Source organism: Nerophis ophidion, linkage group LG13, assembly GCF_033978795.1.
Source record: "Nerophis ophidion isolate RoL-2023_Sa linkage group LG13, RoL_Noph_v1.0, whole genome shotgun sequence".
NCBI classification, from domain to species: domain Eukaryota; kingdom Metazoa; phylum Chordata; class Actinopteri; order Syngnathiformes; family Syngnathidae; genus Nerophis; species Nerophis ophidion.
Window position 1 is genome coordinate 33,436,999 of NC_084623.1, and position 17,555 is coordinate 33,454,553.

General features: G+C 44.9%; 1 protein-coding gene across 2 annotated transcripts in view; it reads left to right on the forward strand.

Moving 5' to 3' along the window:
- The window catches only part of smtnl (smoothelin, like), a 108,412-nt gene that overhangs the window by 62,543 nt on the left and 28,314 nt on the right, over nt 1-17,555 (forward strand). For both annotated transcript variants that reach the window (XM_061918813.1, XM_061918814.1), the window contains exon 3: nt 13,779-13,860. In XM_061918813.1, the coding sequence (XP_061774797.1) occupies nt 13,779-13,860 (82 nt within the window). The remainder of the gene's footprint in view (nt 1-13,778; nt 13,861-17,555) is intronic.

The window sequence follows — 17,555 nt, forward strand, 5'->3', positions numbered from 1 at the left end:
ACCATACCATAGCAACTTAATTTATAAAGCCCTGTAAAACAACCAAAGTTGAAGAACAAAAGGCTGTACACCACAAAGAAATACAGGTTAAGTATAACAAAAAATTTAACATTTAAAACAGAGGTAAAAGACACACACATATGTATGTGTGTGTGTGTGTGTGTGTGTGTATATATATATATATATGCCCCCCGCGACCCCAAAAGGGAATAAGCGGTAGAAAATGGATGGATGGATATATATATATATATATATATATATATATATATATATATATATATATATATATATATATATATATATATATATAAAACTATTGATAACCTCACTAACAACTTTAACAACGCTCTGCACGAAACCATTGATAACATAGCACCGCTAAAGTTAAAAAATGTTCCAAAAAAGCGTACCCCGTGGTTTACAGAAGAAACTACAGCTCAGAAATTATTATGTAGAAAGCTGGAACGCAAATGGCGCACGACTAAACTTGAGGTGCACCATCAAGCATGGAGTGATAGTTTAATAACTTATAAACGCATGCTTACCTTAGCTAAAGCTAAATATTACTCAAATCTCATCCACCGTAATAAAAACGATCCCAAATTTTTGTTTAGTACGGTAGCATCGCTAACCCAACAAGGGCTCCACCCACTCAGCTGATGACTTTATGCAATTCTTTAGTAAGAAAATTGAAGTCATTAGAAAGGAGATTAAAGACAATGCGTCCCAGCTACAACTGGGTTATAGTAACACAGATACGACTGTATATACGGCGGATACTGCAAATATCCAAAACAGTTTCTCTCGTTTTGATGAAATAACATTAGAGGAATTGTTACAACGTGTAAATGGAATAAAACAGACAACATGCTTACTTGACCCTCTTCCTGGGAAACTGATCAAGGAGCTCTTTGTTTTATTAGGTCCACCAGTGCTAAATATTATAAACTTATCACTCTCCTCGGGCACTGTTCCCCTAGCATTCAAAAAAGCGGTTATTCATCCTCTTCTTAAAAGACCTAACCTCGATCCTGACCTCATGGTAAACTACCGACCGGTGTCTCACCTTCCCTTTATTTCAAAAATCCTCGAAAAAATTGTTGCGGAGCAGTTAAATGAACACTTAGCGTTTAACAATCTATATGAAACCTTTCAATCCGGTTTCAGGGCAAATCACTCTACGGAAACAGCCCTCGCAAAAATGACTAATGATCTATTGCTAACGATGGATTCTGATGCGTCATCTATGTTGCTGCTCCTCGATCTTAGTGCTGCTTTCGATAACGTCGATCATAATATTTTATTAGAACGTATCAAAACACGAATTGGTATGTCAGACTTAGCCCTGTCTTGGTTTAACTCTTATCTTAATGATAGGATGCAGTGCGTCTCCCATAACAATGTGACCTCGGACTACGCTAAGGTAACATGTGGAGTTCCCCAGGGTTCGGTCCTTGGCCCTGCACTCTTCAGCATCTACATGCTGCCGTTAGGTGACATCATACGCAAATACGGTGTTAGCTTTCACTGTTATGCTGATGACCCCCAACTCTACATGCCCCTAAAGCTGACCAACACCCCGGATTGTAGTCAGCTGGAGGCGTGTCTTAATGAAATTAAACAATGGATGTCCGCTAACTTTTTGCAACTCAACGCCAAAAAAACGGAAATGCTGATTTTCGGTCCTGCTTGACACCGACCTCTATTTAATAATTCAACTCAAACATTTGACAACCAAACAATTAAACAAGGCGACACGGTTAAGAATCTGGGTATTATCTTCGACCCAACTCTCCTTTGAGTCACACATTAAGAGCGTTACTAAAACGGCCTCCTTTCATCTCCGTAATATCGCTAAAATTCGCTCCATTCTGTCCACTAAAGACGCTTAGATCATTACCCATGCGTTTGTTACGTCTCGCCTCGACTACTGTAACGTATTATTTTCGGGTCTCCCCATGTCTAGCATTAAAAGATTACAGTTGGTACAAAATGCGGCTCCTAGACTTTTGACAAGAACAAGAAAGTTTGATCACATTACGCCTGTACTGGCTCACCTGCACTGGCTTCCTGTGCACTTAAGATGTGACTTTAAGGTTTTACTACTTACATATAAAATACTACACGGTCTAGCTCCATCTTATCTTGCCGATTGTATTGTACCATATGTCCCGGCAAGAAATCTGCGTTCAAAAGACTCCGGCTTATTAGTGATTCCCAAAGCCCAAAAAAAAGTCTGCGGGCTGTAGAGCATTTTCATTTCGGGCTCCAGTACTCTGGAATGCCCTCCCGGTAACAGTTTGAGATGCCACCTCAGTAGAAGCATTTAAGTCTCACCTTAAAACTCATTTGTATACTGTAGCCTTTAAATAGACTCCCTTTTTAGACCAGTTGATCTGCCGTTTCTTTTCTTTTTTCTCCTATGTCCCACTCTCCCTTGTGGAGGGGGTCCGGTCCGATCCGGTGGACATGTACTGCTTGCCTGTGTATCGGCTGGGGACATCTGTGCGCTGCTGATCCGCCTCCGCTTAGGATCTTTTCCTGCTGGCTCCGCTGTGAACGGGACTCTCGCTGCTGTGTCGGATCCGCTTTGGACTGGACTCTCGCGACTGTGTGGATCCATTATGGATTGAACTTTCACAGTATCATGTTAGACCCGCTCGACATCCATTGCTTTCCTCCTCAAGGTTCTCATAGTCATCATTGTCACCGACGTCCCACTAGGTGTGAGTTTTCCTTGCCCTTATGTGGGCCTACCGAGGATGTCGTAGTGGTTTGTGTTGTGGTTTGTGCAGCCCTTTGAGACACTAGTGATTTAGGGCTATATAAGTAAACATTGATTGATATATATATATATATATATATATATATATATATATATATATGTGTGTGTGTGTGTATATATATATATATATATACACACACACACATATATACACACATACATATGCACATGGAAAAATCAAATACAAATTATCTTAAGAGCAATTTGTTAGATAAAAAGCAGTTAAAAAGTTAAAAACAGTTTATTATCTACATCCTTAAGCTACATTTAAACCAGAGTGTCTGGCACTTGGAGCAGGTGGGTAAAGTGGCTTGCTCAAAGACACAGGTGTCATGTTGGAATGTGTTGATGTGAGGTGCAATTTCAGTTGCTTGAGGCAGACGTATATAAACAGTTTTTTTCACAACATAGCATGCAAGTTACATAAACATTCTTGCTTTAAATTTCAACAAGTGAAAAGTAGTGCCGGTGCCTCCAGTTTGGGAATGCAACCTTAGAATTTCCCTTGTTGCTATTATCACGGTGTTGTGTGTCAGTCAGAGCGTGCAGTGAGGCAGCATTAGCCCACCCAGCCAATCATCATCAGCACGTTTACAACGTCGTCATCATCCCCACCCTTTCTCTCTGCATGCAGCTGATGTGTGCTCGAAACCTGACACCTTGCGCTTCATTCAACCGAACTGTAGTGAGGAGCCACTTCACATTCTCAGTGACGACAACTGCGTTGCAACGATCAGAACAGTAATTAATTAGATTACTTGTTACTGGAAAAAATAACACTGTAATACTCTAACGTCCTTATTACCAACACTAAGGGTAAATAAAGGTTCGTAAATTAATAAATAACACAAATGGGTTAAATATTTCAAACAAAATCATTACAGCAGTTCAACTAATTAGTGCTCACTTTGATAAAAAATATGCAATAAACGTAGAAGAAAGCCTAAAAAGAGTGAGCTGAGCTGCTACTCCTCTCTGAGCTGCTACTCCTCTCTGAGCTGCTACCTTACCGTGGTAGAGGAGTTTGCGTGTCCCAATGATCCTAGGAGCTATGTTGTCTGGGGGTTTTCATGCCCCCTGGTAGGGTCTCCCAAGACAAACAGGTCCTAGGTGAGTGATCAGACAAAGAGCAGCTCAAAGACTTCTATGGAATTACAACGAAATGAACCCAGATTTCCCTCGCCCGGACGTGGGTCACCGGGGCCCCGCTCTGGAGCCAGGCCCGGAGTTGGGGCACGATGGCGAGCGCCTGGTGGTCGGGCCTGTCCCCATGGGGCCCGGCCGGGCACAGCCCGAAGAGGCAACGTGGGCCATCCCTCCAATGGGCTCACCACTCATAGGAGGGGCCATAGAGGTCGGGTGCATTGTGAGCTGGGCGGCAGCCGAAGGCAGGGCACTTGGCGGTCCGATCCTCGGCTACAGAAGCTAGCTCTTGGGACGTGGAACGTCACCTCACTGGGGGGGAAGGAGCCTGAGCTAGTGCGCGAGGTAGAGAAGTTCCGGCTGGATATAGTCGGACTCACCTCGACGCACAGCAAGGGCTCTGGAACCAGTTCTCTCGAGAGGGACTGGACCCTCTTCCACTCTGGCGTTGCCGGCAGTGAGAGGCGACGGGCTGGGGTGGCAATTCTGGTTGCCCCCCGGCTCAAAGCCTGTACGTTTGAGTTCAACCCAGTGGACGAGAGGGTAGCTTCCCTTCGCCTTCGGGTGGGGGGGCGGGTCCTGACTGTTGTTTGTGCTTACGCACCAAACAGCAGTTCAGAATACCCACCCTTTTTGGGTACACTCGAGGGAGTACTGGAAAGTGCTCCTCCGGGTGATTCCCTTGTCCTACTGGGAGACTTCAACGCTCATGTTGGCAACGACAGTGAAACCTGGAGAGGCGTGATTGGGAAGAATGGTCGCCCGGATCTAAACCCGAGTGGTGTTTTGTTATTGGACTTTTGTGCTCGTCACAGTTTGTCGATAACAAACACCATGTTCAAACATAAGGGTGTCCATATGTGCACTTGGCACCAGGACACCCTAGGCCGCAGTTCCATGATCGACTTTGTAGTTGTGTCATCGGATTTGCGGCCTTATGTTATGGACACTCGGGTGAAGAGAGGGGCGGAGCTTTCTACCGATCACCACCTGGTGGTGAGTTGGCTGCGATGGTGGGGGAGGATGCCGGACAGACCTGGCAGGCCCAAGCGCATTGTGAGGGTCTGCTGGGAACGTCTGGCAGAGTCTCCTGTCAGAGAGAGTTTCAATTCACACCTCCGGGAGAACTTTGAACATGTCACGAGGGAGGTGCGGGACATTGAGTCCGAGTGGACCATGTTCCGAACCTCTATTGTCGAGGCGGCTGATTGGAGCTGTGGCCGCAAGGTTGTTGGTGCCTGTCGTGGCGGTAATCCCAGAACCCGTTGGTGGACACCAGCAGTGAGGGATGCCGTCAAGCTGAAGAAGGAGTCCTATCGGGTTCTTTTGGCTCATAGGACTCCGGAGGCAGTGGACGGGTACCGATGGGCCAGGCGGTGTGCAGCTTTAGCGGTCGCGGAGGCAAAAACTCGGACATGGGAAGAGTTCGGGGAAGCCATGGAAAACGACTTCCGGACGGCTTCGAAGCGATTCTGGACCACCATACGGCGCCTCAGGAAGGGGAAGCAGTGCACTATCAACACCGTGTATGGTGCGGATGGTGTTCTGCTGACTTCGACTGCGGATGTTGTGGATCGGTGGAGGGAATACTTCGAAGACCTCCTCAATCCCACCAACACGTCTTTCTTTGAGGAAGCGGTGCCTGGGGAATCTGTAGTGGACTCTCCTATTTCTGGGGCTGAGGTCGCTGAGGTAGTTAAAAAGCTCCTCGGCGGCAAGGCCCCGGGGGTGGATGAGATCCGCCCGGAGTTCCTTAAGGCTCTGGATGCTGTGGGGCTGTCTTGGTTGACAAGACTTTGCAGCATCGCGTGGACATCGGGGGCGGTACCTCTGGATTGGCAGACCGGGGTGGTGGTCCCTCTCTTTAAGAAGGGGGACCGGAGGGTGTGTTCCAACTATCGTGGGATCACACTCCTCAGCCTTCCCGGTAAGGTTTATTCAGGTGTACTGGAGAGGAGGCTTCGCCGGATAGTCGAACCTCGGATTCAGGAGGAACAGTGTGGTTTTCGTCCTGGTCGTGGAACTGTGGACCAGCTCTATACTCTCGGCAGGGTTCTTGAGGGTGCATGGGAGTTTGCCCAACCAGTCTACATGTGCTTTGTGGACTTGGAGAAGGCATTCGACCGTGTCCCTCGGGAAGTCCTGTGGGGAGTGCTCAGAGAGTATGGGGTATCGGACTGTCTGATTGTGGCGGTCCGCTCCCTGTATGATCAGTGTCAGAGCTTGGTCCGCATTGCTGGCAGTAAGTCGGACACTTTTCCAGTGAAGGTTGGACTCCGCCAAGGCTGTCCTTTGTCACCGATTCTGTTCATAACTTTTATGGACAGAATTTCTAGGCGCAGTCAAGGCGTTGAGGGGTTCCGGTTTGGTGGCCACGGGATTAGGTCTCTGCTTTTTGCAGATGATGTAGTCCTGATGGCTTCATCTGGCCGGGATCTTCAGCTCTCACTGGATCGGTTCGCAGCCGAGTGTGAAGCGACCGGAATGAGAATCAGCACCTCCAAGTCCGAGTCCATGGTTCTCGCCCGGAAAAGGGTGGAGTGCCATCTCCGGGTTGGGGAGGAGACCCTGCCCCAAGTGGAGGAGTTCAAGTACCTAGGAGTCTTGTTCACGAGTGGGGGAAGAGTGGATCGTGAGATGGACAGGCGGATCGGTGCGGCGTCTTCAGTAATGCGGACGTTGTATCGATCCGTTGTGGTGAAGAAGGAGCTGAGCCGGAAGGCAAAGCTCTCAATTTACCGGTCGATCTACGTTCCCATCCTCACCTATGGTCATGAGCTTTGGGTCATGACCGAAAGGATAAGATCACGGGTACAAGCGGCCGAAATGAGTTTCCTCCGCCGGGTGGCGGGTCTCTCCCTTAGAGATAGGGTGAGAAGCTCTGCCATCCGGGAGGAGCTCAACGTAAAGCCGCTGCTCCTCCACATCGAGAGGAGCCAGATGAGGTGGTTCGGGCATCTGGTCAGGATGCCACCCGAACGCCTCCCTAGGGAGGTGTTTAGGGCACGTCCAACCGGTAGGAGGCCACGGGGAAGACCCAGGACACGTTGGGAAGACTATGTCTCCCGGCTGGCCTGGGAACGCCTCGGGATCCCCCGGGAAGAGCTAGACGAAGTGGCTGGGGAGAGGGAAGTCTGGGCTTCCCTGCTTAGGCTGCTGCCCCCGCGACCCGACCTCGGATAAGCGGAAGATGATGGATGGATGGATGGACAGATGGGACTATAAATGATTGTCTGTGCAACATAATATTGTATTTTTCAGACTATAAGGCACACTTAAAATCCTTTCAATTTCTCATAAAGCGACAGAGTGCCTTATAACCAGCAGCGCCTAATGTACGGAATAGTTTCACTGTGCTTACCGCTCCTGAAGCTACCTTAGTTGGTACATGGTGTAATGATAAGTGTGACCAGTAGATGACAGTCACACATAAAGAGATATGTGTAGACTGCAATATGACTCCAGTAAACAACATCAAAACTTTAAATGTTCCATTCAGAATACAGAACATTACACGCGGTGCTCAAAAATCCGTCAAAATGTTTTACTACGACTTTGGTAAACTATCAAGCCACTCCGCTTGATGGATTGTCGGCGCATTACGGCTGCCGTAGTCTGACGTACTGTGCTTCAACATACGAGTATTACTATGGTGTGTTAGGACCACACAATGGCGCCTATTAGCAGACATACTGTCTGGCGTTTTGTTTCGCAATATAATGCAAAACCAACCTTTCTTATCTTCTGGTACCTGCTGATGTGTATTTAGGATCGGTATAAGTCCTGAAAGTCCTTTTCTATGAAAACAGACCTGTTCATCGGCAGTGTGCTGTAGAATCCGGTGCGCCCTATGGTCCAGAAAATAAATAAATAAGTAAATTTAAGGATATTTTTTACACTTGTACAGTTGTTAATACTACTTCAAAATATTTGCCATTGATACTGATGCTTACGTTGAACATGTGGTGACATTATAAACACAGTCGTGTAATGGCTAAGCCTTTTCAGTCCAACATATTAATTTCCTTTTCGACAGGTTGAAACACAAGCAGCTGTTTGGTCTATTCTACCACAGATACCTGAAGGTACACACCCAGGAAGCCTGGGTTGGCACTTTTTAGGTTTTATTTTCATGAAATACTGCTTCAATTTGTTTATTGCTTCAAAGCTTTTTAGCTTTTTAGGTATCCACTATTTAAACAAAATAAAAACAATAAAAAAAACACATATACAGTTTCATCTTAAATCATAATCTGCTTCCAAAGACTGAAAAGGCCATCCAAATAGACACGTACAAACATGTAAGGCATGCGGAGAATAGCTCATTTTAGGGTGCGGGATTACACTTGTGGTCCGATACTACTATATAATAAGATCTCGTTTGCGTTCAAACTTGTATTTTTGTCAGCAGACCCAAACAATGCTCTTAATAAAGTTCATGCTAGTCAGTAGTATCATTTAAATCTAGCTGCTGAGATAATGAAGAAATTGACAATAATACAACACATGCCGACATAAAAATGCATTTTCTGCAATCAAATGGGGTGGATGTGGATGGCACAACAAAATCAACACAAGCATTCCATTGTCGACCAACATTGTCATCATTATACATTTCACCAACACAAAAAACAAGTTGGTTTTGTTAAAGCAGAGAGTCAAGCTGAAAGGACAAAGAAACTAAAATTTAAGGCACTTCGAGCGCCAACTGTAAAATCTATACCAAACAAAAATATAAACGCAACAATCCGATTTTTTATGAGTTGAACTCAACGATCTAAAACTTTTGCTATATACATAAAAAAAATATTCCTCTCAAATATTATTCACCACTCTGTCTAAATATGTATTAGTGAGTATTTATTTCTTTGACAAGATAATCCATCCCACCTCAAGATGCTGATTAAACAGCATGATTATTGAACAGGTGTGCCTTAGAGGCCAACTGAAATGAGATGTTCTTATCCAAACAGGGATAGCTGGTCCATTCTGTGTCACACTTGATCATTTTCTCCATATATTGCCATATTTTTGCTGAAAGTATTTAGTAGAGAACATCGACGATAAAGTTTACAACTTTGGGTCGCTAATAAAAAAGCCTTGCCTTTACCGGAAGTAGCAGACGATGTGCGCGTGACGTCACCGGTTGTAGGGCTCCTCACATCCTCACATTATTTACAATCATAGCCAGCAGCAGCTAGAGCTATTCGGAGAAAGCGACAATTCCCCCATTAATTTGAGCCAGGATGAAAGATTTGTGGATGAGGAAATTTAGAGTGAAGGACTAAAAAAAAAAAGAAAAGCCGATTGCAGTGGGAGCGATTCAGATGTTATTGGACACATTTACTAGGATAATTCTGGAAAATCCCTTATCTGCCTATTGTGTTGCTAGTGTTTTAGTGAGATTAAATAGTACCTGAAAGTCGGAGGGGTGTTGACGCCAGAATTTCTGATGGAAGTCACGGCAGCTGCAGCAGGACGTAGGCTCCGCTGATGTCTCCAGTAAGAGGTGACTTATTAACATAATTTTCTCACTGAAAACTGCCGGTCGACATGTAGTCGGGATCCATGTTCGCTTGACCGCTCTGATCCATAGTAATGATTCATCTTCAGGAATTTTAAACAAGGAAACACCGGCTGTGTTTTTGTGGCTAAAGGCTAAAAGCTTCCCACCTCCATCCTTCTACTTTGACTTCTCCAATATTAATTGAACAAATTGCAAAAGATTCAGCAACACAGATGTCCAAAATACTGTGTAATAATGCGATTAAAGCAGACGACTTATAACTTAAATCGGGCTGGAAAATAATGTCCGCTACAACCGGTGACGTCAAACGCACGCATCATCATACCGCAACGTTTTCAACACAACACTTTGCGGGAAATTTAAAATTGCAATTTAGTAAACTAAAAAGGCCGTATCGGCATGTGTTGCAATGTTATTTCATCATTGATATATAAACTTTAAGACTGCGTGGTCGGTAATAGTGGGTTCCAGTAGGCCTTAAAACTGCACACAATTAAAGGCCACACTAAAATGTGTATGGTCTGGGGGCAGGGGTCAGAAAAGCAGTCGGTATCTGTTGTGACCACCATTTGCTTTACGCATTGCAACACACCTTTTTCGCACAGAGTGGATCAGGTTGTCTATTGTGGCCTGTGGAATGTTGGTCCACTCCTTTTCAATGGCTGCGCAAAGTTGCTGGATATTAGCAGGAACTGAAACACGCTGTTAACTTTAAGAAACCCCGATGAGGACGTCAAGCATGCAGATGAGCCTCCCTGACACGGTTTCTCACAGTTTATGCAGAAATTATTTGGTTATGCAAAACAATTGTTGCAGTATCGTATTTTTCGGACTATAAATCGCAGTTTTTTTCATAGTTTGGCCGGGGGTGCGACTTATACTCAGGAGCGACTTATGTGTGAAATTATTAACATGTTACCGTAAAATATCAAATAATATTATTTAGCTCATTCACGTAAGCGACTAGACGTATAAGATTTCATGGGATTTAGCGATTAGGAGTGACAGATTGTTTGGTAAACGTATAGCATGTTCTATATGTTATAGTTATTTGAATGACTCTTACCATAATATGTTACGTTAACATACCAGGCACCTTCTCAGTTGGTTATTTATGTGTCATATAACGTACACTTATTCAGCCTGTTGTTCACTATTCTTTATTTATTTTAAATTGCCTTTCAAATGTCTATTCTTTGGTGTTGGGTTTTATTAAATACATTTCCCCCAAAAATGCGACTTATACTCCAGTGCGACTTATATATGTTTTTTTCCTTCTTTATTATGCATTTTCGGCAGGTGCGACTTATATTCCGGAGCGACTTATACTCCGAAAAATACGGTAGATGTCAGGGTGGCTGGTCTCAGACGTTCATGTCGGTGCATCTGCTAGATGTAGAGCTTCTGGGCTGGTGTGGTTACACTTGGTCTGCACTGACAAATTCTCTGAAACGCCTTATGGTAGAGAAATGAACATTCAATTCACAGGCAACAGCTCTGGTGGACATTCCTGCAATCAGCATGCTAACTGCACGCTCCCTCAAAACTTGCAACATCTGTGGCATTGTGCTGTGTGATAAAACTCCACTTTTCAGCGTGGCCTGCGGCACACCTGTGCAATAATTATGCTGTTTAATTAGCATCTTGATATGCCGCATCTGTGAGGTGGGATGGATTATCTTGGCAAAGAAGAAATGCTCACTAACACAGATTTAGACAGATTTGTGAACAACATTTGAGAGGAATAGGTCTTTAGTGTATATAATAAAAGTTTCGATTTTCGAGTTCAACTAAGTAAAAACAGAAGTGTTGCGTTTATATTTTTGTTAAGTGTAAGTCAAAAGGAGCACCGAAAAAAGCCAAAATACTGACAATTACATCATCTTGACTACAAGAAAATTAAGGACACAATGTCGCAGTCTGTCTGACAGCTTTTGGGTTCTCTTAACAGTTCCTGTTCTGGTGCTCTGATTTTTTTGTTGTACTTCCTGTTGGACTCCTTGTTTTTCTTCACCTTCGCATTCTCTTTAGTTTCCTGCCAGCTTATAGACCTATTCAGGTCCACCTGTTGCCCCTTGCCAACGCTGGATTATTGCCTTTTGTCAGTGTGCATCTGTGATTATGGTGCCGCTCTGTGCCTTGCACTAATGATAATAACAACAATGGATTAAATTTATGTAGCTCTTTTCCAAACACTCAAAGCGCTACACAGAAAACAGATCTTCATTCCACATTCACACATTATGGTGGTAAGCTACATTTGATGCCACAGCTGCCCTTGGGTAGACTACGGCCCCTCCAACCACCACCACCATACACCAGTGTAAGGGGCACTGAGAGCAAGGGTGAAATATCTTGCCCAAAGTCACAACGGTGGAAGCTGGAATTGAACCTTGAACCCTCAAGTTGCTGTCCAACCAGCCCTCTCTTTGTTACTTTTTGGTTCTTTATCAGGCTAATTAAATATTTTACCTGCATGTCACCTTCTGTCTTTGCCTCCTGGGGTCATGTCATCAGCCACATAACTCACAAAGTTAATGAGGTCAACAATACAAACTTTGCAATTGTAACATATATTATGCCAAATTCTAAATACAATAATACATTACATTCACCGATTATCACCAACTAATTATTACCTAATCTATATGTAATTCTGAAGAGTACAACTACTGTAAATCAATATTTTTAAACCAGTAATTACTTCATATTTAGTCTCAATGTGCTTGTTTTGTATTTGCATGTTAAGGTATAATCATATTTTAATATAATCACATACCCTTCTTTCATTTTGGGTTAGGATTAAATATCAAGTTTGCTTCTTGTCATGTCTTGTGATCATGTTTTGTTTAGTTATGTTCTGTTTTGTTTAAGATTCCATTGTTTCCTGTTTTTGCACTTCCTTGTTTGCTTTGTTTCCATATCAACTCATTAGTTTTCACTTTGTCCCCATGTCACGCACCTGTTTTCACTAATCACCACAGTTTTATTTAAGCCACAGTTGCCAGGTAGTCAGCCTGGCGACTTTATCTCTGATACTGTCCATAGTTTTGCTTCTTGCAATGCCATGTAAGTTTTAGTTTTTTTATGTCACAGTTATCGAGTTTTGTTTCATGTTCATAGTTTCTGCCTTTGTGCAAGTTTTTGTTTTATTAGCCAAGTTTTTGTACTTCGCCCTTGTGCGCGCCATTTGTTCCTTTTTATAGTAGTAAATAAGTATGTCCCTACCTTCATGCCTTGCCCGCGCCAACTTTCCTTTGCCTTCCAGGAAAACAAACCCCATAGTCCACGAGTTGACACTTCTTCCTACTCCTTTTTGAATAAGTTGAATTGTGCAAATATAACCATGTGATTGTCAGGCTTACCCCTGACAGTTTGTCTATGTTTTAGTTTTTTCCTCTGCATTTGTCTTTGTTTCCTCTGTGTGTGTAGTGTTTCCTGGCAGCGCTCTTATTTTGTCTGTTTTCTGTGTTTCTCCATGGGCGCTTTTTCCCCTTAGCTGCGGCTGATTGGCACCTGGCCACACCTGGTGTACCTGCTTTTGTCTTCCTGTCAGGGCTGGATTATTGTCTTGTCGATGTCACTCCTGTATTGTCGCCCCTGTCGTGTCGTGTCGTGTCTTTGCAGCGTGGCGGTAAGCTATATTTCGGTTGCTGTTTGTAGCTGACTGTTTTTTGTTCCCTGCTTCTAGTTTATTTTGTACTACACGTTACGACTTCTGTTTTCCTGCTCGCTACCCGCTAGCTTCCACGCTAGACCCTTTTTGTTTTTGCTAGCTTCCATGCTAAGCTCCTTTTATTTTGTAACTCCCATGCTAGCTCCCTTAGTTTGTTATCCGCCTCGTGCGCGCTTTTGGTTGTACCCCTTTGGTTTGTTCTTGTTGTAGTATTTTTTATTAAATCATGTTTTCTCACTCCATGCCTGCCTCCGTCTCTGCATCTTGGGGTTAGTCACAAACAAACTCTGACAGTGATATTCCTTTAAGTAACTTGTCAAACATGCCTGAAACAAACAAATCCAAACCATAACCGCCTTGGGTTTTATCTTTTTTGTTTGTCAGTTTGTCACAAAAATGTGTCATTAGTCTGATGCAAACATAACTCACATGCAAGATCCAATATATCACTGGGCAACTTAGAAGGTACAAAATGAGTAAAATATTTTTGACACTTTGAAAATCACTAGGAGTCTAAATTGCTGACCGTCCAAATTGAATTAGAATCTCTGGATAGCAGTAAAAGTTAAGAATGACTTCATGCGCCCTAAAAAAACGTGTGGTCCTTGTTAATAACCATGACGCTATACTGTGTGTGTGTGTTCCAGAGTATTGAGCGAGAGGAGCCAATAGAAGTGGATCCAACCCCGACACATGTTGGACTGAAAAATGGACACTCTGCGTCAACAGGTACCCTCAAGTGTTTCACATCATGGCAATACAACATGTCCTCACAATCAAAGCTCAAGTACAAAAGTGACGTCAACCAGTTGCGTGGTTTTTCTCCCGAGATCACTTTACTTGAGTATGGTGAGCATTTTCTTGGAAAAAAAAACAGTTGAGTAATGTTTTGGGTTGTTCTGGGGAAATTTGTCAAGTCAGGGAGATTAATGCCAGACTTTCAGTCTCTTAGTGATATCATCACAGTCTTGATATGTAATTTACCAGCAAACACTTTTCAGGAAAGTTTCAAAAGTTACGCTGTTACTGGGCTACATGATATAACTTCCGGTAAGAGATTACTTGATTATTAATGACAATTTCTCAATTGTTAGCACATTCTTCCTTATCTGCTGTAAACTTTCATCATCAGTATTGTAGTCCAATGACGGCAGGACTACCAAGTATTTGGTTTTACTCTGCCATGTCAATAGAACTTTTAGTAGTGTCAGTCCTCATATTGGGCCTGGGTGATATATCAATTTATAAAACAAAAATCTAAAAAATGTTTCTTCACCTGCCCAGGCATTCTTTTTGCCCCCAGGAGATTCCGTAGCCCTCTCAAGTTCTCCTTACTTCATTAGCGGAGATTCAAAACATGGCTAATGTTAACGTTAACGAGAGTGACTCGATTTATTTGAAAGAAAATAAAAGTGTACTTGGGTTTTGCGGCAACAGGCGTGGACAAATGAATGCACACCGCAGATTGCACATGTTTTATGTTTATTTCCTGTTAGCACGCTCGTTTTCGCATGTCTCCCTGAGCGCTTTTTTCCCCTCACCTGCTGCTGATTGGCAGCCTGGCCACACCCGGTGCTAATCAGCAGGCTTCTTTTTATGCCTTCCTCGCCTGCTCCTCAGCGCTCGAGGATTGATTTATGTTTGAGAACCTTACATGCACGACCGCTTTCTTCCTCTTAGCTGCTCATCACTCTCGTGGTTCCTGCATCTTGGGCTCACTACAACCGCAGCCATGCGAGTTCCTCACATATACAACACAAGGTGGCAAGAAACACGTTATTGTGCAAAAATATGGGGAAATAACTACAAAAGTACACTTAATTCTTTAACTGTGTTCCAAAAATGATCAGTTAGATTAGTATATAAACTTGGATATAGAGAATGTTCAAAACCTTCATTTATGGAATCGAAAATACTGAAATTCCAGGACATAGTGAATTTGAAAACAGCTAAAATTATACACACAGCAAACTATAGCCTGCTACAAATCTTCACAACAAAAGAGAAGAAATTCACCTTAGAATTGATTAACGTGGACTCCAACTTAAACAAGTTGAAAAACTTATTCGGGTGTTACCATTTAGTGTTCAATAGTACAAAATATGTACTGTGCAATCTAATAATAAAAGTTTCAACCAATCAATCTGAGAAACATTTAGTTTAAAACATGTGTACGCACACACAGAATTTAAAACCTTTAGCATATCTGGATGTGGAATTAAATTATGGAATGCCCATCCATCCATCTTCTTCCGCTTATCCGAGGTCGGGTCGCGGGGACAACATCCTAAGCAGGGAAACCCAGACTTCCCTCTCCCCAGCCACTTCGTCTAGCTCTTCCCGGGGGATCCCGAGGCTTTCCCAGGCCAGCCGGGAGACATAGTCTTCCCAACGTGTCCTAGGTCTTCCCCGTGGCCTCCTACCGGTTGGACGTGCCCGGTTTTCGGGTGGCATCCTGACCAGATGCCCGGACCACCTCATCTGGCTCCTCTCGATGTGAGAGAGCAGCGGCTTTACTTTGAGTTCCTCCCGGATGGCAGAGCTTCTCACCCTATCTCTAAGGGAGAGCCCCGCCACACGGCGGAGGAAACAAATTTCGGCCGCTTGTACCCATGATCTTATCCTTTCGGTCATGACCCAAAGCTCATGACCATAGGTGAGGATGGGAACGTAGATCGACCGGTAAATTGAGAGCGTTGCCTTCCGGCTCAGCACCTTCTTCACCACAACGGATCGGTACAACGTCCGCATTACTGAAGACGCCGCACCGATCCGCCTGTCGATCTCACGATCCACTCTTCCCTCACTCGTGAACAAGACTCCTAGGTACTTGAACTCCTCCACTTGGAGCAGGGTCTCCTCCCCAACCCGGAGATGGCATTCCACCCTTTTCCGGGCGAGAACCATGGACTCGGACTTGGAGGTGCTGATTCTCATTCCGGTCGCTTCACACTCGGCTGTAAACCGATCCAGTGAGAGCTGAAGATCCCGGTCAGATGAAACCATCAGGACCACATCATCTGCAAAAAGCAGAAACCTAATCCCGCGGTCACCAAACCCGAACCCCTCAACGCCTTGGCTGCGCCTAGAAATTCTGTCCATAAAAGTTATGAACAGAATCGGTGACAAAGGACAGCCTTGGCGGAGTCCAACCCTCACTGGAAATGTGTTTGACTTACTGCCGGCAATGCGGACCAAGCTCTGGCACTGATCGTACAGGGAGCGGACCGCCACAATGGAGGTGCTGATTCTCATTCCGGTCGCTTCACACTCGGCTGCAAACCGATCCAGTGAGAGCTGAAGATACCGGTCAGATGAAACCATCAGGACCACATCATCTGCAAAAAGCAGAAACCTAATCCCGCGGTCACCAAACCCGAACCCCTCAACGCCTTGGCTGCGCCTAGAAATTCTGTCCATAAAAGTTATGAACAGAATCGGTGACAAAGGACAGCTTTGGCGGAGTCCAACCCTCACTGGAAATGTGTTCGACTTACTGCCGGCAATGCGGACCAAGCTCTGGCACTGATCGTACAGGGAGCGGACCGCCACAATAAGACAAGTCCGATACCCCATATTCTCTGAGCACTCCCCACAGGACTTCCCGAGGGACACGGTCGAATGCCTTCTCCAAGTCCACAAAGTACATGTAGACTGGTTGGGCAAACTCCTATGCACCCCCAAAAACCCTGCCGAGAGTACAGAGCTGGTCCACAGTTGCACGACCAGGACGAAAACCACACTGTTCCTCCTGAATCCGAAGTTCGACCATCCGGCGTAGCCTCCTCTCCAGTACACCTGAATAAACCCCACCGGCAAGGCTGAGGAGTGTAATCCCACGATAGTTGGAACACACCCTCCGGCCCCCCTTCTTAAAGAGAGGAACCACCACCCTGGTCTGCCAATCCAGAGGTACCGCCCCCGATGTCCATGCGATGCTGCAGAGTCTTGTCAACCAAGAAAGCCCCACAGCATCCAGAGCCTTAAGGAACTCCGGGCGGGTCTCGTCCACCCCCGGGGCCTTGCCACCAAGGAGCTTTTTAACTACGTCAGTGACCTCAGCCCCAGAAATAGAAGAATCCACCACAGATTCCCCAGGCACTGCTTCCTCATAGGAAGACGTGTTGGTGGGATTGAGGAGGTCTTCGAAGTATTCCTTCCACCTATCCACAACATCCGCAGTTGAGGTCAGCAGAACACCATCCGCACCATACACGGTGTTGATAGTGCACTGCTTCCCCTTCCTGAGGTGGCGAACGGTGGTCCAGAATCGCTTCGAAGCCGTCCGGAAGTCACTTTCCATGGCTTCCCCGAACTCCTCCCATGTCCGAGTTTTTCCCCTCCGCGAGAAGCCGCACACCGCTTGGCCTGTCGGAACCTGTCCACTGCCTCCGGAGTCCTATGAGCCGAAATGACCCGATAGG